At 36.7% G+C, this 24,376-nt stretch overlaps 1 protein-coding gene across 1 annotated transcript; it reads right to left on the bottom strand.

The window, feature by feature from the left end:
* Window positions 1-2,779: 2,779 nt before the first annotated feature.
* LOC103056252 (pancreatic triacylglycerol lipase-like) lies at window positions 2,780-23,141 on the bottom strand. Its single transcript, XM_025170001.2, has 13 exons — window positions 23,084-23,141; window positions 22,874-22,922; window positions 22,082-22,236; window positions 19,494-19,619; window positions 17,697-17,831; window positions 15,121-15,229; window positions 13,560-13,679; window positions 13,358-13,477; window positions 9,902-10,020; window positions 8,237-8,366; window positions 6,945-7,056; window positions 3,938-4,105; window positions 2,780-2,898 (listed from the first exon to the last, which is right to left on the bottom strand). Exons 2-13 carry the CDS (start codon window positions 22,920-22,922, stop codon window positions 2,835-2,837), a joined length of 1,407 nt encoding a protein of 468 aa, XP_025025769.2. The 5' UTR covers window positions 23,084-23,141; the 3' UTR covers window positions 2,780-2,834.
* Window positions 23,142-24,376: the final 1,235 nt, after the last annotated feature.

The raw sequence follows: 24,376 nt of genomic DNA, 5'->3' as shown, positions 1-24,376 counted from the left end.
TGGAATTGCATTCTGTACATTAAAAAGAACAAACTCCCAAAGGAAATGCTGCCAAGCTGGAAAGAGGACTAATTTTGACTCATCCATCACCTACTCATTGACTGCCATTTTCTACATAGAAGAAATGATCCAACTCAGAATTTCCCAGCTGCACATTAATAACATACTATTGAGGAATGTGTAAATTAGTATATTAGCGATGTAATATATGCAACATAACTCAAATGTTCAAGGGAAAATCAGTATGAAAAGCATATAGATGAAAGAGAAGCAGAGAAGACAAGCCAGAATTGTTTGGTTTAAAAGTGATGGAAGCTTTACTTTTAGATCATGTTGTCAAAATTAGTAACCTATTTGATTTTATGATTCTACCTAGCAATATAGAGATGGTAAAGTCCTCTGTTAATAGTTTTTTTTTCTTTTTCTTTTTCTTTTTTTTGCTCCCCTTTATTATTCCTGGGATGTTAAATCCTAGAAAATATAGCCCTGCACCAAAGAGATGTGTTACAGATTTTGGGCTAAACTACTCTAGCGCTGTGCTTCATTATAGAAGTGTCAGGGTGTTTTCAAATGTTGATAGCAAAAGCTCAATTTTGCTGCCAAACTGTATTGAACGGGCTACTTCAGTTCCACAAGTCAAATGTCTCTTAATTGATATGATGCTGATCAAAAACTTTGCTATGAATAGCACAGTGTTAAAGTTTGAAAAGACCCATCAATCTTACACGCACTTTCAGCATATTTTGTTGCAAATAGCATCCTAATTGATACGCCTGATTATATGGTGGTGAGAATAATTTATATATCACAAACTGTAGTCCTTTTGTTACTGAGGAAGTTGACACCTTTACAAGAGAACAATATATGTCAACCAAAATATATACCAATTAGGCCTTAGTGAGACACTGAAATGAATGATTTCAGAATATGCTGTATTTACAAATAATATATGGTTTACAGCCACTTGCATTTCAAACAGTTCTTTTTGTTGCTACTATTTTAAAACTGTAAGCATTGAAAAAGGTCACAAAAATATGTCCATTAGCACTGAAAGCCAGGAAAATGGACAGTAATTTGGTGTTCATTTAACTTTGCATTTGATGGGATAGCTGTAAAATGTAGTTTGCTTAAACACTACTCAACAAAGTGATTGGCGCTTCACTTCATTATTGAAAGAGGGTGTTTGATGGTAACCCATTGTTCACTATGAATGCATTGATGTTGTGAGCATATGTACAAAGTGGTTGTAAGTGTGGAGCAAGCAAAGGTTGCTTACCCCTCCCTGTTTCAGATCCTTCATAGAAGAGAACATTATCTTTTTTTAAAAAAACTACTTGATTCCATTACCTACATCCAAAGACTGTTTGCAAATTAAAGATCAAGAATAGGAAGATATACATTCAATATGGCTGAGTTAGAGCCAAAATGAGCAGAAGGGGTAAAGCTTGGAACAAAATAAAAGTAGATTCATGTGCCATTTGTATCCTAGTATCCAATAAGAATAGCTCTTCCAAATAAGATTATGGCATGAGATTAGTATTACTGATTATATATTTTTTCTCATACAGCCAGGAAATACTTAGAAGTCCATGGAAGAAGAAAAGCATAACATCCTAAGTACATATCACATATTTTTTTATCATGCAGTTTGTCTTCTGTTTGAATGCACAGGTCCGGCATTAAGCCTGAGGACCTCATCTCAAAAAGAAGATTGAGAGGTGACCTACCTTGAACCTCCTTAGCTATTCTTTTGCCTTCATCCTTTAGATTCAGTGGCAGATGCTCTTCTACTATTAGATATATTCTATATATCACCACTATTAAGCAAAGATCCAATGTTGGCTCAGTTCGCTTTCACCCAGTACCTGATGAATTTTTTGTCTTTGGCTAATTCAGCACAACATCTTGGACCAGCCCCGTGTGCCAGTAAAATTTCTGGATAAGCTCCAGCATTACTCAGGCACATAGGCACCAATTACCTAATGTTCCTAATGTTATGCATGTCATTTTCCTACTGGATTGGCAGCAATCCTATCCTTTGGCATAATAGAACAAGGGCAGAGGAGGAAAAAAAACTTCTATACCTTTAGTATTAAAGTCCACCTCTTCCCAGACAATAAGGAAGGCCTTATTTCCTGAAAAGGCTTCAGAGGTGTTTGTGCATTCAGACATTGTACACCTGATAATAAGGCTGTGCAGACATCTAGATTTAAAGGGAAAAATACAGTTCCAAGAATAGCACCATAAAGCAGCTATACATGGGATCAAGCAGCTGCTGTACCATCTCAGGAAAAGGCACCTTTGGTTTAAGCCATTTCCAACATACACTGTACGTGTACCTATGCACACTCTGAACCATGTTTTGCTTGCCAAATCTAGATCCCCGCACAGCCTAAATAATAATGATGAGGATATGCGTTCCACTCACATCCCATTTAAAATAAAATAATGCAGATGGAGGAGTGACATCCCATCGCTGTGATTCTCAGAATAAGTCCCTATGCACTGCTCTTCTTTGGGTGGGTTGCACATTTGGATCCACTAGACATGAATAACTGCACATTCTGGAATGGAAAAAGACCAACATTTTGCTGCGTGACATTGATGGGTAATGAAATGCCAGTACCATATGTCAAGCGGCTGGGGAGATTTATTCAGCAGTTTTGCTTGCAATGAGGGCACTGTCCATGCTGTGGTGGGAAGCAGATGAGATATACACGTGCACTCGGCATGCATGACTGTACCATCGCTTGCAATCATTTTGGCACAATACACAAGGTGCTTAAAATGTTCTTTTATTAGGAGTTGCACAAAAGCTGTTCTCCATTTCAAGATCAGCAGGGTGTGAGTGTTTGCAGCACATCTTCTCTCACAGTTTCTCCACCACAGAAATTGAATCTGAAGAGTTAAAAAAAAGCATGCATCAGGGTATATGGTTTGATACTGCTGTCGCATTAACATAAACTTTAAATATTTTGTATCAGAGACTCTCAGGAAATGTAATGAATTCAAACTCACTTTTGATGCATTTTGTATTTCCATGTATACCGTTATTTTTCTACCATTATTTTTGTAATTTCGTACTTTTAATTTTATTAGATGCATCCAGTAAGAGAAAAATGCCCATTTTTTTTAATATTCTAAGAAGAGATTTGTGGCTACCACTCTGTCCCCATTGATGTAGAAGTAAAACTCAAGATGGATTGTAATAAGTCAGGACTAAAGCAAACATGACTTTTCCCCCATTGATTTCAGTGGATCTGCTTTACACACAATTTTGTCTAACCCACTATAAAGGAAGTTAGCTCTGGGAAACAAAGTGAGGAAGGACCATTTGTTTAAATATCTAAATTAGGCAACAGCTAGGTCCAGTGGCAATAACCAGTTCTGCCCTACCGCCTCTTCCTCTAGCTCCTCCAGGATGTTGGACTGTCATTCTCCAATGAAGAACTGGATGAACCTCATTCCTGAACCACATGCATGCCAGTAGGTGCCATGGCTGCAGAAAAAGCAGCTGGCACAGGCAGCCAATGGGCAGAACTAGGGGTAATGAGAGCATAAGCAAAGAACAGCAAGAATCTGAGTTGAACAGCTGAGCCCTGCTCCTAGAGATTCTGAACTTTCCATTTCACCTGAACTTGCTGGGCATCTGTCTTGAATAAATACATGAATAAAACACTTCCTCTTTTTACCTCCTAGAGCTATATAGTTTAACAAGATATCCCATTAAAACATTAACATAGCTTTAAAATGATTGGATATATATGAAAACATACAGTTCATCAGCATTCTTCCCAAATAAGCTGAAATGCAAAGCTGTTATGTAAAACTGTTGGGCCCAAACATGTAGAACTGGAAAATTTTATAAGTTTAATTTGTAACTGGTAGCTATTCTTTTGTTGAATTACTTGTTTTGAAATAGTGAGGATATACATACACATTCCCATTTTCTCCAACTTCTACTGTAATCTTTGCTGCTCCCAGTTTAGGCAATGTTGGGTTTATTATATTGTTGTTCCAAAGAAATTTAACCTTAGTAACGGTTCCAACGTTAAGTTCTACATCTATTAGCTTTGTATAAATGTTACCAGGTCTGAGCTTCCCCCTTAAAAACAAAACAAAACAAAACAAAACACCATAAAACAGATGAAGTTGTTTCCTTATTTTTTATACTTATACATACACGTATCCATTTTTACCAGTCTGCACCTGGATTTTTGCTGCTCCCAGTTTGGGAAAAGTTGGATTTATGATACCATTGTCCCAAAGGAATTTTATTTTAGTTATTGTTCCTACATCAATTTCTAAATCCATAAAACTAGAATATGTAGTGCATGGTTTCAGCATACCCTTCAACATCAAAAAATAAATTAAGTGATGTTCATCAGTATTAATATTAGATGCTTTGTCAGAGAGATGTTTAATTTAACCAAGACCTTTTCCTAGTTGATCTATCCATTCAGGTTATATTTTCTGTGAAGTTTACCAAAAAGATGATGGCCCAAGTGGCTTGTATAAAGTTTAGTGCATCTGAAATAAGAAAATCTGAAAGAAGATTACACATACATGAATACAGGATCCAAACATTTATTTAGTAGTGTATAGATTTGCATATGAATATATTGGAGCAAGTTTCCCCCCTTCATATCCTGCAACAGTCAGATTAAATGCAATCTAAATGAAAATAATTACCTGTCAGAACCATTTAATACATCCCAACTAGTAAATCTACTTTCTGGTACCATAACATGTTATTGGCTGAGCTAAATATTAATCAGGTAGCAACTGACATATTTGTCTAATTATAACACAGCTTGCAATTCAGACAGTCACAGCAAATGACAAGTGGAAACTTAAAATCACAATAATTTGGAAAATGTAATTTAAAAAATCCCTTTGAAGAAAATGACAGTCATAAACATGAAGATGCTAAAGTGCAGATGGAATGTGCTTAAAATAATTTATGAGATAAGCCCTCAAACATATGCTTTTCAGATCTATTGAAAAACAGCTCCTGGGATTTCTAGCCACCTGAAATACCAGAAATTATGGGAGCAGCAATCTCACCCTGTTTCAAGGGCATCTCATGGCAAAGACTCTTATAAGAGATCAACATATCATTTGAAAATTAAAGAGCTACTGAAATCCACAACAAATTTGACATGCAAAATTCTATATAATGCCTGGAATCCAGATTCTATTTTTATTACCTGACAAGATGGGGAATCAAATTCTAACTCTTGATTCTAAAATCTTTTGTTGATTTCTTTGAGAGATGCTTCTAGATTGCCAGCTAGCAATAAACTTTGTCTACCTATTCTTTTTCATCTATCATCTATCTATCTCTATGTATCTCTCTATCATCTCTCTATCATCTATCATCACATACACCGCGCACACACACACACACACATGTCACTCCTTAGTCTTAATATTAAGAACTCATATAATGTTCTTAGTGTTTTAATAATATGGAATTGGGTAGGTAATGCCAGCTTTTAGGAATTTTTAAATTTCATTATTATTGAAATGGTTGTAATTCTTATTGATGTTATTTTATACAGGTCTGTGACTGGAATAAAGACTTAAGTGTTTTTTTTAAAAAAGAACAAACAGGTAAATAGAGAAGGGTCATAAATAGAAAATAAGTGAAAATATTGTTTGAAAGCACCTTACATCATACTACAGGTAGTCCTCATTTAGTGACTGCCTCATTTTGTGACCATTCACAGTTATAACAGTGATGAAAAAGTAACTTTACAACCAATCCTCACATTTACGACCTTCGCAGGTCTGTAAAGCAAAGGAAAGCTGAAGTAAGATCATAAGCACAGTCACAGTTTCACTTAGTGATGGCTTTGCTTAACAACTGAGTTGCTGGTTCCAATTGTGGTCGCTAAATGAGGACTACTTGTATCTATAGTGGAAATATAGATGAGGGTTATTTATTTTTTTTATCAGTTGACCTCATTGGAGAAGTAGACAGTAGACAGAAACTTTATTACAGTCATTGACCAATAAAAATACATTCTATAAAATTAAGCAAAAGTATTGATCCCCTAACATCAGTAACTGTTGGCAACCATTTGTGGGTGAAGCTTGCACATAATGTAGCAAAATTTTGCTATTTTTAGAGAAATACATTTATCTTGGTTGTTTAACAGATAATGCAAATAAGAATTATCAGAGTGCCCTACATATTTAAATAAAAGGGGGTTAATCCACTGGTGGCGAATGTCCTCGTAGAACTGACAATGCATTAGAGAAGGAAATGTACGCAGTCAGTGTATTATTATAGCAGAGAATTCAGTGTGTTCTGCAACTATAGATGCAGTTATATTCTATTTTATTAATTGGTTAGACCTCATTTCTGTTTCTTTCACTTTGGCAAAATTATTAACTGAGTACTCACTGATGTTGGAAAAATAAAAAGATTCAAGCTATTTGAAGTAGCACATCAAATTGAATTATTCAGATGGTAAAATCCAAAGCCTAATGTAAAAAACAAACAAACAAACCCTAACAAGGTATAGGCAATAAAATGTCAGAAGAGTCTGTAAATAAATGCATATTGATGTACATTCTAAAAATAAACGAATCCTGACATCATATATGCACAAAAGGGCCACATACTTGCATTTAGTTTTTGTTGTGCTGCTATGCTTTGCTAAATGCTGTGCATGCTTTCTTGCAAAAAGATGGAGCATATAAATGGAGTAAAAATTCAAGCAGTAAATAAAGTACCCTGCAAAGAGTTCTTGAAGGTAGGAAAGTATTTTTAAATATTCTGTGGTATTAAGAAAAAGGCATGTGTGCATTGTTCCTTATCTCATCTTTAAAATAAATATTTTACAAACACCTCTCAGATGAAGAAAGAAAAACAGGAAAGTAAAAATACCAAGTGGAAAGTTCTATTTTTAGATGTGATATTTCTCAAAACTTACTTGAAAATTTGATATTGTTTTGTGTTCCCTCCACTCCCATACAGGGCAATATTTATGTATCCCTGGATACTGCTGCTTCCAGACAGTGTGACTGATAACTTGTACCTCCAACCTACACACCACCATTAATGAGAATTTGTTTTTAGTCAAGCAAGTTTCTATTACTATTAAAATTGACTGTTTATAATACATTCACAAAATGAGCTGCACTTTGAGGTTCTTTATGGAACTAAATGCCACTTGAAGACCCAAAATATCAACTAGCTTTAATCAGAAGGAATATTCTGTTTTATTATTCACATGCAACAAAATAGTTTCCCAGAGTCTATGTATTTTTATTTTATTTTTTGCAATTTCATCTACAAAATGGATGTGTGCGTGTATGAAATCTGCTCATAAACTTAAATCTCCCCACAAATAATGTCACAAAATAGCTTAAAATGTAGTGTGGAGGTGGAGAACCTGCAATATAATATCAATCAATCATCATCATCATCATCTCTTCAGTTTCAGATAGTATCATTCCAAATCCCACTCAGGGTTCAAAAATAACTGAACATTAAAATCAGAGCCTGTATGTGGTTCCAGAAGGCTGATAAATTTTTGCTCAGCCTTGGGGGCTCTTATGAAGTTGAAAGACAACATCCTAGCCCCACTGCTTGCCTTCATCTTTTAGCTGAACCTTAAGCTAGGGAGGGGACAGCTTCCTTAGTTACATGGTATTAGGCATCTGTAGAAGGCATAGTGCTTCCCCCAAATTCTACCTACTATAATAAGTAGGCAGATACCAAGTAGTCCAGTGTTGTGCAAACTTGGCCACTTTAAGATGAGTGGACTTCAACTCCCATGGCTGGCTGGGGAATTCTGGGAGTTGAAGTCCACTCATCTTAAAGTGGCCAAATTTGGACAACACCGGAATAGTCCATCCATAACTGCTTCCTACAGATGCACCTTACAGAGTTCTAACTTATGTTTAGTGATCTAATTTCCAGAATAACCATATAACTGGGTAGACTTCATTCCTTTTAGGGAAGAGCTATTGCTAGACCTTCAACTTCCCTCCCAGGAACAGGAATGGCCACACATTCTCTCTTTCTCTTCCCACACCATTTTTATCCTTATTGCAACCTGAAGTAATCCTGGTTAGGTATCTGGGAGATAATCTGCTTTTTGTCCTCCCACAGTGGCAAACATGCTTGTGTGTGTTTGTGTGTATATACACAAGTATATATATGCACAAACACACACAGTTACAAGACATTAATTGTCCTCAATTCCCAGCCCACACTTACAGGTAAAGTTTTTGGCATCTGCAGTATTCAAATAAAGCTTAGTAAATCCAGAAGTGATTTTGTCTTTAAATTCAATTGCATAGTGACCCATTTTAGGACATCCACCTTTTGGACACGGGAAGCAGCTGTCCTAATAAAAACATAGAGAAGAAAATACCCATATATTTTCATTACCTGATTCATTTCCTTTAAATTTTTTGCACTAATGGAAAACCTTAGCTAATCATGCTGTGCAGTTCTCTTTTCCCTTGCCCTGTCCTTTGTCTGAATGAGTAATATTTTTCCATGTTCAAGACAGTAGATTTTATGCCATGTTATCAAGAAATGTATATTTAAAAAAAAAAAATCATAGTCGAGGAACATTAAGCACTCTCCTTTTCACCTTACAGACCTTAAATGTATCCTGAAAGTTCAAATGCAGTATAATTCATCTTCTTTAAACCTTGATTATTCTTCATCTATATGAACTGGGAGTATCTCTCATCACCAAGTTTATATTTTGTTCAGATTTGTCATTGTCTATCAGGTATTAATATAAACAAAGCCACGTGATGTATTAGAGTTGTGCAAAGATCTAGATTCAAAGGGCAAAATGTGATTCAAAGCATTGCAAGCATGCACACGGCACCTATTGAGAACACCTTAATTCAGTTGCAATTTCTTCTGTGTTTGCGTGGCTGCCCTGTATAGCTGATTCTGGAAAAAGATGCATATGGATTAAGATGTTCCCAACTGGTACAGCGTGCAGATCCACGCATGCTCCAAATCACATTTTGCCCTTTGAATCCAGAGCTCTGCAGAGTTCTATTACCCTAGGTCCTGACAAAAATACATGACAGAGATGGACTGTGCTAACACTTAAGTTTTGGATGAAACCTACAGTCCCTTTTCAAAAATAGTGCCAAAACCTTTGGGTGGTTATTGAAGAGCTGTCTACAGTTCTCATCAGCTGGCCCCTCCACATTGTTTCTAGCTCAATAATTTTTCAATAACTTCATTCCTGGACTAAGAATGTGCAAAGATCTGAACGCAGGGGGAATGCACTTAACATCTGTTAGCAACTTCTCAAAGAAGATGCCTTTTCCTAGGCTCACATGGTGATAAAGACAATTTGATTTGAGGGGGTACTGATAGGTGCAAAGTACATGCCCTCACATGCCCCAAATCATCTTTCCATTTTCTGAATCCAGATTGCTGCATTGCCCTAAAAATAATATGATATTAATGTTCACGTAACTTGACACTACACATCTGAGGCTCAAGTGCATATGCTTGCACCTCTTGTCATTCACTCTGCCAAATAGCTGATTGTCTTACATGGTTTGCAATGCATCCAATTGGACAAACCATAAGTTGTCCCATAAGTCACCCCATAACTGCAAAATCGGGATTAAAAATGCAATTTTGCATTTGGTTTGAAAGCAAGTGCAAATTGCAATTTGCCATTTTGGCTATAACTGTAGATTATATTTTGCTGAAAAAAGAGAAAATCACTAATTAATCAGCACCCGTAAGGAATGGAGAGGGAGAGGGGATATTATTTGAACAGAAGCTCTTGTAAACTGACCCTCCCATGATTTTCTTCTTCCCTTTTATGCAGCAAAACCAAAAAACCAAAACACTACATTCTGCTGTTAATATTTCTGGAAGATGCAAATAACATACTGTTTGAAATAAGTTGTATGCAGCACAAGGGTAACCCAAAAATCCATCTGGAAAAATAATGCTATCTGAATAATACTTATAGCTCCTCAGATGGTTGCAGGCCACAAAATCACGAGTTCCTATGGAGCAGAAAGTGCTGTTAGATACTATAGTTTACTTCTTGACTCTTCATATCAAGTGCTTTGAAGAAGATTAAAGAAACACTTACCTCCTTATTTCTGGAGCAAGGCCATTCTCTCACCATTTTTCATCACTTTATTCACTTTGCCAAATGTTGAAACATTTCATAAATACCTTTTCTTGAGAGGTTGGACATACTGTATATAATACTTTGGTTGGGAGAAGTGTAGGCAAAAGATCAGTAGCAGTTATGAAAGTAGGGGTTTAAATGAAAAACATTCTTGAAATTGGTATTCTTGCACTTGCTTTAATAGAATTACAAGGAAAGCCATTGTGAAAATGTGTTCAGTTTTTCATGTGCTGCTAGCACGGGGATTTGTAAAGCCATATGAAAAAGGAAACACAGATGTCTTTTATCTGAATTCCATGGTGGGATTCATAATATAAGGGAACATTACATAGGAGGTGTCAAACTAAGATGAATGTGGAAATGCAAAAGACTTTAGAACAGTGTTGTCCAAACTTGGCTGGCTGGGGAATTCTTGGAGTTGAAGTCCACTCATCTTAAAGTGGCCACGTTTGGACAACACTGCTTTAGAAACTTCTTGATGCTGAAGAGTTTGGAGTCCAGTCTGCACAAGCCACTGACAGGTCAGAAGATGCAGAACTATTTTTTTCAGGGAGTTTGGCCGCTGTTAATGACAGTGCCGGCAAACCGGCAGACAGCAAAGTACCTAAGAAATGTGTATGCACATTACAAAGTCGAGTTATGGAATCCAGTGCAGTGCTTTAGCCTTAGGAGAAGGCTGCATCCATTGTGGCATTCAGTAGCCCAAGGTGCTGGTTTTGTGAGAGCTAGTCATTTAGGGATGGTGAACGTAGGCTGTGGGGTTGAGCAAAAAAAAAATAATAATAATAATTGCAACAACCAGGTCTTTATTTCAGAACTGGATAAATTGGCAGGTATACATTTGTTACTTAGCGATAGGCTAGATAACTACAATGCTTTCTTCTGGATTTGAAAAACTATTTAGTAATTGCAGTTGTTTCACAGCAATGTATTTATTATTTGTTTGCTCTATTTTATTGTACTTCGTCGGTAACTGGATTTCTCTGGGAGGCTTACAAGTAAATTAAAAACATCAATCACAAAATACAGTTGGAGCACACCTAGTCGAGCTATGCTGTTTACCGTTTGCTGGAATCAATCTTGAGTGCATCTATTATCCTTTCAAGCCTGTAGCAGTCTAGGGTTATTTTACAATCTGACAAGGTAAATAATATTTTTCCAAGATGTAAAACTGGTTTCAAAAGCCTTGACCTAGTCATATCATCATGAGATTAAGCAACTTGTTCCAAAACATAAAGGTGATGCTTTGAAAATCTGCTGGGCTGTTTTGTTTTCTAGTTTAAGGTATGGATTAAACCTTTTTATTTCTGCAGGCTTTTAATGAAAGTGGGATAAACATCTAATGATAATAATATTAAGAATATTTAAAGAAGGGGCAGAAGGTAGACTGTTTTTATAGCTGTACAGTATAAGGAGTATCTGATGGCTGAAGTATTCTGTTGGTTTATAGTTTAAGCTGAGAACTAAAATTAAAAAAGAGTATCAAATTCTGAAAGAAAACCATACAATTTAGTATGTTATTAGTTATGAAGACAAGTAAATAAAATAGGTAAAGAAATATTAATTACATTAATATTTGTGTATGTGTGTGTATATGTTGAGATTTTTGAAATGTATATTAGCAGTTTCCGATGCAACATTTCTCTGCAAGAAAAATCTTTTGAAAAATCATTATTTTCATAAATACATGCAAAAAGGTTAACTTGGAATGAAATGTATTTCCTATGAAAGAGTTGGAAACAAGGCTACAACAAAATTGCAAAAGTTTCTGTTCCTTGGCTTTCCATAGACATTACAGCCCCATAGGAGGCAATCTAAAAGCTTCTCAGTGAAGCAAAACTTTCATCTGACATCTTGCTCCGTTGCTCTGTCTGAATTCACTTTTCTGAAAAAAGCTAGTTTACTATAAATTAAGATATGTGGCCCAAAGGATAAAAAGTTAGGTACTCCAGAAATCAAAAAAACAGGTTGAAACACCTCATTATATGTTTAATTTTCTCATTACATTTCAATGGAAGAGAGTTAAAGGTTTATTCATTATTAAGACCAATTGCTAAGAATGTTGTCAAGGATTTTGCTGGGACAGCAGGGCATAAGGAGACTTTCGACCTGGGGTGTCCAACAGACAGTCTTTGGCACCTTACCTTCTGCTCCAGCAGACCATGCAGTCTAGGACATGGGTACCCACTAAGCTACAGTACAGTTGATTTCATGCTAAAAGATATGGGCTGGCCTTCCAATTAATTCAGAAGGTGCCAAGTCTTTATAGCAATAGAGGGCCATGTGAGCCCACTGGGCAAAACGTCTAGCTGTCATGACTTATAGCTGTTGTTCATCTGTCCTTGATGAAGTTGATTAAAGTTTTGTAAGCTGTTGGCCATTGCTATTTCTTGAAAGCCGTGTAAAAAAAAAAAAAAAAGACGAGATAAAGAAGAACTCTCCTTTGTCCTGAGTTTACTAGAACTTGGCACAAATGGCCTTTTGAAATTATCCATCATATTTATAGCAAGAATAATTGGATGAGTCAGTTGTTGTTTTTTTCAGGGAAAAGAGAGTTCTGTATCATGGCATCTTCATATATGAAAGCTGTAAGCTGCTGGAGAAATTATTGTACAAAGAGAGAGCATTTACATATACTCTCGCCATCTGGTTACTGAGAAAGCACACCATTTATGAGAATTTCTCTAAAAACATCCTTAGAAAGAATACCTTAAGCAAAATCCATTTCTAATCAGCTGTAGAGACTACTCCTGTTACTTTCTAGTTGTTGTTTCTATACCATGCATAATTTAAAAAGCCTGTTAACAATGCTTTTGAGTGTGTATTTGTTGTATGTTTCATGTCTCTTCTTCCCCTCATCCCTCACTCATGCTTTTACTAAGTAGAAAGCCCTGGACTATTTAGTCTTTCTTATAAAGAAAGTAGTAAAGTTATTTTCTTTACTACACCTTTTCTAATTTTGTGATCTATTATTTTGAAGATGTGGATGCCTTGATTCTGCCTCACCATGTCATGGGTGGAAATTAGAACTCTCCAAATTTCTACAATAGCCATTCTGGCTAGAAATTCTGGCATTCCCAGCACATCTGGACAGCACCAGCTTGGGACTCTGTCCTAGTCTATTACATTGTTGATACACTGGAGTGAGATTTGTATTACTGTACTACATTTGAATATTTCTTTGCAGAGATCACAGTGATACCTACCTTCCCAAATGCCATCAATATCCACTATTTGTGAAAAAGGATTTTTCTTACATCCTGGCATTTGTTCTCCTCCATTTGGATAAAAATCAAGATGTCCAACTGCTTGACTCATCCCAAATCCTGGAAATTTCATAAGAAATAAGGTTATGTTTGGAGAGGTTCATGCTTATCTCTTGCATATTATGTACTATAGTCAGCGTACCTAGGTATGGAATGATTGGTGCTGAATCAGTATGAATCACATCAACAAACTCAGCATCACTTTTGTCCAGTCTGATCTCAGGTGGAGTGCCTTGAAAATAAGGTTGAGCAGGGTCTAGTCCTGTAATGGCATAAAAGTTAAACGTATGATTTAAAGAGAAGTTGCTGAAGATTTCTGGACTAACCATACTGATTTACACTTAAGTGAAATAAGTGTATTCTTGGCAGATCTTATCCATTCTAATTCCTGTCAATCCACAGTTGCCAAAAAATGTCCCTAATAGTATTATTTGAAATCAGTTCAGGATTTCACAAATGCTTGTAGCTAGAAAGCCCTGAGAAGCACTAGGAATGTCCTCCATTTCATTTTTATGTAATTAATATGTTTCTTTTCCCAAATGCAAATGAAAAGAAAATGCTATGAGAGGAAATCAGTAGATTAAAGTTCATTTCTACAAAACCAAAAACAGTACTTAAGACAAGTTATTTAAAACATTTTCCAACTTTTTAAAATGCAGTTGTGGGCTAAAAAGAAAAACAAAAAGTTTGTATGGTATGGAAAGTGGGTAAAAATGTCATATACTATATACTACTGCATCTAAAATATGTATGTTAGGAAAATGCTCAGTACAAAAATAAACTGCATTTGCAAATAAATGTGCAAATAAATACAAGTTGGAAAGAACCAGAGCAGTACATACTTATGATACTGTATGTGAAACTGTCATAGATCGAAAACAGATTTACTCATTTTCCCCAAAGTCTAGATTCTGTCTAAAAAAAAGTTAACAAATATACCAAGCAAGACAAAAGGGCTAGCATGGAAGTGACACAAGACTTTAGCTGTTAATTTCTGAAAACATGGTATAAGGAATTTTGTGGCAGATTTGTCCAAAAGTGAATTTCCAGAGCAAGGATATATAAGAAAGCAACAAAATATGAACATTCTGCACACCAATAGCAATATCCTGCAGAGATATGGAGGTACAGAATTCCTATTGAGAAATTGGGACAGCTGATTACATTTCAGTTACAGAGGTTGGGAGCAGTGAATTACAGTATAAATTATGGTGAAATACTTTGGCTAGAACTTTGTTTGAAAAGGCTATGCGAATTTCTTTATGATAGTGCCTTATTGTTTGAGAGGCAAGGTGGTAATCAAGCACCAAGTAAGACAATAGAAAAATTCTATGTAAAATGAATTTTCATTTGGCACCACAGATCATTTGTTTTGTCTAGGATGTTAACTTTAATTATATTTAAACCTTTTGTCTTTGAACCCTGCATAATAGGAAATCTCTTTCATGAATCAGTAGCACAACCCATCATACAAGACAGAGTCGTACTTCTAAGCTCATAGATGCTGTTCTGCATAAAACATCGAGATATATAAAGATATGGAATTTTGCATATGTTAAACATAACCTCATTTTCACATTCACTTTCTCATTTCAGTAAAATCATCTACATTAATTGCTTCAGAGTACAGTGCATGCCAGCTTGGAATCAGATTCAGCAATACTTGCTTTCATATTAATGCGTGCCACATTGCATCAGCCTACCAGTGATTCTTCTAATCCCTTTTATTCTTCTTCCCAGCTCAGCAGCTGCATGTGCCCCAAGGCTATGGCCAATGAAATGTACCATGGATGGAGAGTATCCATATTTCTCCTAATGATAAGAATAGGTGTAAAGGAATGTCATATACATTGGTAACTCTGTAAGTGCTGTTCCTGAGACTTGCAATTCAAACCATGTTTATTACCTTTCCTAAGCTATAGATGGCAGCAGTTTCATGAAACCTCAGTTGATTGTGAGCTACCCCTAAGACGAAATACTCGAACAGTGGCAACTGCAGATGCTGAATTTAGTGTAGATTCAATCGAAAGATACATTCGCACGCACACTTGGTACAGAACCCAACAGTGTACAAATATATTGTGGAGTCAGAGGGACAAAGAAGAATTCTAGCTTCATATCTCTGAGTTTCCTATCACTGCGCTTTTATGCCAGTTTAGATTTTAACTCAGAGCTTGCTTAGGAACAGAAATCCAAGAGAGGATTTATAGAAAGCTATTTGTGATGGAATGGAATTATGAAGGCCAGGCTCAGGGAGATAAGCGTTTTCTTAGTTCACTGCAAGAGTGTGGGAACTTCAAAAGGATAAGGCTGGCACCTCCCTGAGCAACTCACGGTGTTGTGGCTGGCTGGCTTGGGAGCTGGGGTTCAGTCTGGGGATTCTTCCTAGAGGTTGTAGCTAATAAACACAGCTGAACTGATTCTGCATTGCCTCTTGGAGTTCTTTGGGCTAAACCTGACACTATTAAGCCAAAAATAATTATTGAATTTTGTCATTGTCTGCTTTCAGTGTCACCAAAATGCAAACTATCTTCCCATCTCTGCCAAATCATCATACAGGTAGTTGCATTTTAGTTTGTCCAAAGTTTTAAACAAGGCTACAATTAATTTAATTAATTTTATAAATTGCCCAACTCCATTACAAATCTGGAGTTACCAGTTTAATTCCCCTCTTAGCTATCTGCATATAGCATATGAGGCCTGCCTATGAAGGGGCCCATACAGATGGGAATCTGCATAAAGGCACTTCAGCCTCCAATTGGGTCACAGTATTCCATCTCTCGCTCACACTCTCTTGCAACATAACTAATATGCAGTTTTGGAAAGACCGAGCAAGATGTATAGTGGCCTGAGATGATCACCAGGATATTGCCACTCCCACAAATTGACATATTATAGAGTTTTGTTTGAGCTGGCAGTTGCATCCATTTCAGCATAGGCAATAAGTTTGCATCTGAAGCCTAGCTTAGGGGGCAGATACCTACCATGACATATACAGAGGCTTCTTCAACCCTCACTGCTTCTCTTCTAATCATGGCCTTACTCACCCTACTTATAGATGCAAGTCTTTTCTGAAGAATGATTCATATGATCCTAAAGCCATTATATGCCAGAAGTGGCATAAATATAATTTTTTGGAAGCAATGTCATTTTGAAAGAAAGTGTCCATAGGGCAATTGTAATCAATAACAACAACGAAATGCTGCTTTTTTCCTTTCTAAACAATGTGAACATTTTTGCTTTGCATTTTAAAATCCTATGCATCGTTAATATATATCTCATAAATGCTGCATTTAGTGTTTTCTGCGAGGGGCTGCAGTATGGCTTCCTAACCTGCATGGTGGAAATTGCATCATCTCTTTGCACCATGTGGCGCCCACAGGGAGGATCAAAACAGGCCCGATGGTGGTCACAGCAATGTGATCCAAGCCTCACTCCTCTGTCTTTGTGTCAATGTCACATGCACATGTAAAGGGCTAGTCACAACATCTCAATTTCCATCTTGCCTGTTTTGACTTCCTCCCCCCACTCCCCGCCATAGCAAATGCACCTGTTTGTATTCATAAGTCTATGTAAAAATGATGCAGGATAGATAAGGAGAAGATGTATAAAGTATAAAAATGATGCAGGATAGATAAGGAGAAGATGTGTAAAGTATCTTTACACATACTCCGTTTCTCACTGGCCTATCGTTAGTTAGTGAGTTTCTGTGTTCTTCTTCTTGTTTCTCTCTGTCTCATGTTTCCTCCTCTTCAAGATATAGTTTAGACAGAAGGGAGCCTTTTCTATCTTCATGTATTTCCTAATTTAGATTTCCTTCAGATACAGTGAATGTCAGCTAGTTTTTCCTGATAGCTGGGTTAAGCTTCTGCTCTGCATCTGACATCCTTGTCTTTTTTATGGGGTGTTCTGCTACTGAGCTCTTCAGTATTCTTTCAGCACTCTGCTTATGTTAAAGAACATATCCTCTAACAAGGGCTTCTGCTATAATTCCAGCACTTTATATTCACAGCTGAATACAGGATTATTTCCTGCCAAAAAAAATGTCAGTAATGATTTGCTGTAGCTGTTATAACCCTTTATTCTCTCCAGCAAAGTATGTTCCTGGAAGCTAATAATTGAATTTTGACAATTTAGTTGTATTTCATATCAAATAGTTCTTGAAATGGTATCACTGTTATTGTGGCTGTTGTTGTTTGGCCCTAGATAGCAACTTATTATAGCCTTCCAGTACTTATAAGATTCATAACCATGAATTAATGACTGGAAACTCATTTACCTTAAGGATATTTATAAAATAAGCCACTTCACTCCCCACCACACGGATGTTGTTAGCGGCTTGGGTATAGGGACACCTGGAACCTTTGCTCCAGTCTATGCAAATGCAGTTCACATCTTCCACTTGAAACATTCTCTGCAAACAGATATAAAAATAAAATTGAGGGAAACGATGGGGCCACCACACACCCTGAATGCTCTCTGGGTCCTATAAACAACTTTTCTCAAGACTTTCTCTTCCAGATGTTTGGGAGTATAGTTATAACTCCCCAAATTTTCCAGATGTCAGTAGATGTACTGCTGGTAGGCAAGATAAAATTGCCACTTTAAGTGGCAAACAGAAAAGGGCAGAAGATTGGACCAGGCCCTGTCCTTTCGCCATAATTTCCTCTGCCCCTTCCATGTTTTTCATGCCCCTTCCTGCTTCTATCTGTGCCTTGTCTGTCTCCTTGCTACCTAGACTTCTCCCTAAAGACTGGCATGGAGGAGGGGAATTTGAACAAGAATGGTACATGGAAGGAGTGACGCTGATGCACATGTGAGTTAGATGCAGAAATGGAAAGGCAGCTTCAGGCATGGGGTGCTGGTAACAATACCCTTGAATCAAGCAGTGAGTCCCTTGGGGCTATTTCTGCTAAGAATGCTGGGAATTACAGTCTGATACATATGTGGTTAATGTTGGCTTGGAAGAGAATGCATTGGATGTGCTCCTTTGCCATTTATTGTAGACCCGTACTATAGCCACTTGGGGGCTCTTTATGTTATCATGTTCCATCACTATATTCCTTTATGTTGCTTGGGGCAGCTGAAGGGCAGACACACTATAGTCAAAATGGCACTTTCCCCATACACTAAAAGCAGGTATCATCAAGACTTTCATATACCTCGCAAATATTTAGAAAGTACAAACAATGGGTATAATCCCCTACAAACAGTCCAATGAAGAATGAGCATGCTGAGTGGCAATGCCATACAAAAAGTCTCTTGGAGAGGGAAAACTAAGGAAGGGGAATGGAATAGAGTATCCTGAGAAATATCATGGCTAGCTTCTTGCAACTCTGAACAAAAGCAAGTCACATTGCAAAATTGTGTGGGGTCCTCTTGTCATACTGCATAAGGAAGTCAAATAACAGAATGGAGTTTCTCTAACAGAAATCTACACCTCCTTGTGTGAAAATTAGTTAATGTTTTAGGAATTAAAGGATCAGAAACACCTTAGTATGGTTTCATTGATCTTGGCTGCACTGAATTTTAAACCCTCCAATTTGTTGATTGGGCAAACTAACTTCTGAAATTCATCCTGAAATGCAAGTTCTTACAGGTGGTCCTCATTTAATAACCACTCATTCAGTGACCATTCCAACTTATGATGGCAATGAATTGGTGGTAGTTAGGCTGGGTCTCTTACTTATGGCTGTCCCACGGTCAACATCCCACAGTCACATGATTGCAATTTGCAACCTTTCTGCTGGCTTCCCATAAGCAAAGTAAATAGGAAGTCAGAAGTCATGGTCATATGAGTTCCTCACTTAACGATGCCAACTGGGACTGTGGGAACTGCCATTGCTAAGCAGCGCAGTCACTTTTTTTTTTTGTTTATGACCGTGTCACTTAACGACAGAGTTTCCAGTCCCAATTAGTTTCATTAAATGAGGACTACCTGTATTTTCTTTTTCTTTTTAATTGTTATAGCAGGCACATCAATTACACAAAGTAATGATACTTTTCAGAGTTACCTGTCTAGATGTTAAAAGATTTCAGAATTATTGCATACTGTAAATGTTTTATTTTACTGTACCCTGCACATATCTGACAGCCATCTTTCTTCCCCCTTGTCTATGAATCCATGGGTGATGAAGCGGGTTATCTTGCTGGCATTGAAGTTGGAGTACACAATTGTTTCTGGATTGATTGCTGTGATTTCCTGTGAAAATATAAAAATCTACATAAATATTAGCTAGAGAAAGAGAGAGAGCATTTATTTTCTTCTCTGCTCTTAAACATTAGTTTAAGCATTGTCAGGACTGAAACAATTTCACTTCACTCATCAGCACCTTGTGAATACTAATATTTCTTGCATCAGATAGTTATGTATGGATGGAGATTTTAATCAAATTTTAGGTCCATTATTAAACTGGAATACTACCCACCTAAAGCTAATTCTTGTACAAGGAAAGTATTGCAAGCATATATATTGGAGATTAATTTAAAATCTTCTGAAGCAGTAATATACTTTTTTTTCCATTCCACATCAGAGTTCTTTTTACTGGAATATTTTCTGGTGTCTTGGATCTTAATTGAATGCATTAATAAATATAATGAGAGTATTATATTTATATCAGATCATGTTCCAATAACATTATCAACTACTACAAGAAAGTCATCTCATTTTTTTCTAGTTTGTATTTAAGTATATATCTTTATAAAAGTCTTTACATTTTATTAAGCAGATGCAACAAGACTTTAAATATTTTTTTCTTATAGACATTCTACAAATGTATTGTTGAAGGCTTTCATGGCCGGCATACGATGGCTGGTGTGGGTCTTCCGGGCTGTGTGGCCGTGTTCTGGAAGTTTTGTTTCCTAACGTTTCGCCAGCACCTGTGACCGGCATCTTCAGAGTGTAGGAGCACAGACAGGAGCAGTTCTCTCTGTGCCCAGGGTGATATGACCCTTTTGTGGGTATTTATAGAGATCTGAGGGGGGAAAGGGGGGATTGGGGGTGTGGGGGGGGCTGAGTTACTGAGTGGCTGCTTGTTTTGGTGTCAGAATATGTGTGTATCTTCCTGGGGATTAGGCAGGGTTTTTTCTTCTATTGAATTGTTAACGAGGGGCTGCTGGGGGTGATTAGCAAGTTCATTGTGTGAACTGTTCACATGTCCTGGTGGTTGAGCTGAGTTCGTTGACCTTTTGCAGGCTGTATTTTTCAGGATTGGTAGCCAGGTTTTGTTGATTTTTAGACTCTCCTTTTTTTATTGAAACTGTGCTGGTGTTTGTGAATCTCAATGGCTTCCCGGTATAGCCTGGTATAGTGGCTGTTGGTGTTGTCCAGTATCTCTGTGTTTTCAAATAGGATTTTGTGTCCAGTGTGCTTGAGAGCATGTTCAGCTACTGCAGATTTTTCTGGTTGCTGTAGTCTGCAGTGCCTTTCGTGTTCTTTTATCCTGGTATGGATGCTGCGTTTTGTGGTCCCGATGCATACTTGCCCGCAACTGCATGGTATGCGGTATACTCCTGCGGCGGTGAGGGGATCCCTTTTGTCTTTCTGAAGATGCTGGTCACAGGTGCTGGCGAAACGTTAGGAAACAAAACTTCAAGAACACGGCCACACAGCCCGGAAGACCCACACCAGCCATTCTACAAATGGATTGGTTGTTTGAAATACCTTTAAGGCATATACATAATCACACTATTACATATGCTTTGTGGAAAAATAAAAATTAAAAAGTGAAGTATAGTGGAAGCTTTTGAGCTCTTATCCAAAATGACCAACACCATAATTTTATAAAGTGCTTAGGAGTGTAAAATCTGAATTTCATTCTTTTAATTCACTTGATACTTTACTCATTGAATCAAATAAATTATAAACCTCTTGGCTGGAACATGTGTAATAACTAATATTATTAAAGGCAACAAAGTAAAATATATAATGATTCTAACTCAAGAAATCAACCATTTTAAACATGTGTACTCTCGGTTGTATAATACTAAGCCAAATGTAACCAAGAAAGAGATGAATAATTTTTTCTATTATGTAGCTTTACTTTTGACTATATATGATCAAACTGTCTATTTAGCTGAGCCTTTATCTTGCTAACGTATAATAGATACTATGGGAGCTATGAAAAAAGGAAGAAAATCCATTTCTAGATGGTTGTTTCATTTTGTGATATAACACATATGCTGACTTCTTTGTCCTGATATTATGGGATGTCTATAATGATATCTTTTAATGTTTTCCATCTCAGTGGAATGTTGGAAAGAAATTATGTAAAGTGGCTTGGACTCTGTCCATCTATCCATCTGTCTATCTGTCCATCAGCACAATAACTCCCCAAAGATTGAACAGAATGGAACCAAATTTAGTATGAATGGAGTAGCTGGCAAAAGCAAGATTGAATATGAAAAAAATGAACAATATTTTTTCTTTTTTTCCTCCCTCCTCCAAATATGCCTTTTTTGTATATTAAAGCAATAAAAAAAGGAATAGGAATATCTAATGGAGTTACATCTGTGGTTTTGGAATAGAAGTCTTTTTTTAAAAAAGAAATAATATACAAACATTTCCCTTTGGTCCTTATGTATATTGTCCCTTCTATTTTTTTTTTTTTTTTTGGAAGATGGTAAAACCTTCTAAAATTTAGCTGAGGGAAGGGTAGATCTTACCTGAAAGTTGTTAGGGTTATTTTTAGTATACAGAAGGAAGCGTGTATTTATTTTCTCAGGTGCCCAAGGGAGTCGTGAAATTGGCCTTTCCACCGTTCCAGCCCATGGGATGTCATCTGTAAAGCAGCCCAGGCGAGGAAAGCAAACTTCTTTGCCTGTTATATATGTGTCAGAGAATTAGGGCATAAATGATTGAAACAAAAGTTCATATTCTATATTCTATAGCATGTCTTCTCTGGTAGTTATTACAGTGGCATATCCATTTCTTTTATCAAACTACGAAGTCATTCATTTTCTGCATGTTTTCCTTGTCATTTGGGAACTCTTCTGAAGCCAGTAAGATTTAGTCTAACCTTGAATGAAAAGACTTCTTCAGAAAGCAACATATCAACAACTATATGGGAAGGAGTTAGGTTCTCAGCTCTATACATCACATTGATATGTGGATTATTTTTTTCCTGCATGGAAATCAGTTTTATTTCAAATACAAGAAGTATATCTCTTGTGACCTACTTTTGCTAAGTTTTACTTGCTTCTCCCTGTCTGTAGATAAGAAAGTGCCATGGACAGACTATTCTGGGAATGCATAAACCCTAAGAAGGGAGTGGCATTTTGGTAGTATTTGTTCTCAATACTGATTCAGGAAAGGAAACTTGGAATCCCAAGACCATTCAGCTTGACCCTTGATACTTCACAATACAGTTCCCTGATACTGACACTTCATCTCCCAATACAAAACATGGGTAAACCAACAACAGTTTGGAGTTGTTAGATAGAACAATCAGATCTCACCTCTAACTACATGGAACAGTAAAAGTAGAATGGCCCACAAGGTATGCATCTAAAATGTTTTTTAAAAGAAAGAGAAAGAAAGCAGATTAATGGGTGTTAGGGTTAATTTATATTAATTTTTAATTTACATCTATCTCCAAGGTAGTTATAGCATACAATGAGAATGTATTAACTGAAGAATTGTACTTGATGAAATAAGATGTGACTTACTGCATAGCCTGTGCTTGAATCTCCAGACAAAACCTAAGCTAAACATGCATGGACCTTTTATAAACTGGCATATCCTTGAGGGTTATTTGTGAAAGTAAATAGGCATATAAAGACAAATACTGGGCATGATTTAGATTAAGGTTATCATAAATACACAAAGCTTGCTATCATATATTGAAAATGGAAACTAGGCAAGCAAATCATTGAGGTGTTTTTGATGGTAATTCTAGAGCAAATGCTTAGTTAAAGGTTATTCTTGATGCCTTATTTCCCTATGTAATAATTTTAAAGGCAAAATGAAATTCTTTACGTTGTATTCCTTGATCACTAAGAACTTAGACTACCAGTGGAAAATAGTATGTATATGAAAAGGAAAAAAAAATAATCCAAATGCATGCTTTCAGCCACTCTCTCTAATATACAGTTTAATAATCTAATTATGAATATAGCTAAAATGTTTTTATTGGATCTCAATACTTGCCAGTTCTTACTTTCTCAATGAAGGTTCTAAAATTTGAAGCCAGTATAAGCTGACTCTGTTATTTAACACAGTGTTTCTCAACCTCAGCAACTTTAAGATGTGTGGACTCCAACTCCCAGAATTCATGCTGGCTTCCCCCACTTCTGGGAGTTGAACTCCACACACCTTAAAGTTGCTGAGGTTGAGAAACAGTAATTTAATGCATGTTGTTGCTGTTTCCTTACTCTGTCAAGATGTGCCCTCCAACCTACAGACAACAAGCAACTTCATTTTCACTGCTAGAGATTATTTTAAACCATATCTTGTGACTTCCCCACTTGGAGGGAAGAATAGATTTTTGGACAGGAAATTCTTATTGCCATCATTTTCCATGTTAGTTTTCATTGCACACTCGCACAACTTTAATACTATTCAATGTTAAGGCTGTATGCCAGCAGCCTAAATGGAGAAGAAGGTAAGTGTGGGAGGGTGAGTAAGGATAGTAACCAATCCAGACACACATGGAGATGAGATGTTAATTAAAGGAAGTTTATTACAATATTCAAAGTAATAACCATAAACAACTGTTGTTGTTTGTGTTCCAAGTCAATGGCCTGCTCCTATGCTAAGTGAGTGCTTGTGTGAATACTTAAGCATAAGCCTAACGTAACAAAATGACCAAGCTCCTCTTTTAAAAGTTAGCTAGCCTTCCTTTCACTTTCCTGGGAGAAAAGCCTTGGACTACTGTACCCAAAAGGAGCGGAGTGGAGAGGAAGAAAGAGAAAAGGCTCACCATTTCTTCTTAAACCAATCTAGCAAGCATTGCAATAGTA

Source organism: Python bivittatus, unplaced genomic scaffold (genome assembly GCF_059951505.1).
Source record: "Python bivittatus isolate LINGU-HERP-01145 unplaced genomic scaffold, Pbiv_v1 ctg000980_np1212, whole genome shotgun sequence".
In the NCBI taxonomy this organism is placed as follows: Eukaryota; Metazoa; Chordata; class Lepidosauria; order Squamata; family Pythonidae; genus Python; species Python bivittatus.
This window is presented reverse-complemented; position numbering and strand designations above follow the sequence as displayed.

What these genes read in the sequence shown, in the direction of transcription:
- LOC103056252 (XM_025170001.2), bottom strand. Translation starts at nt 22,922, where the DNA reads ATGCATACCTTGTGGGCCATTCTACTTTTACTGTTCCATGTAGTTAGA. An exon ending in ATAACCCTAACAACTTTCAG is followed by an intron (nt 19,620 to 22,081) that starts GTAAGATCTACC and finishes ATATTTTCACAG; the next exon opens with GAAATCACAGCAATCAATCC. An exon ending in GGCTGTCAGATATGTGCAGG is followed by an intron (nt 17,832 to 19,493) that starts GTACAGTAAAAT and finishes ATCTGTTTGCAG; the next exon opens with AGAATGTTTCAAGTGGAAGA.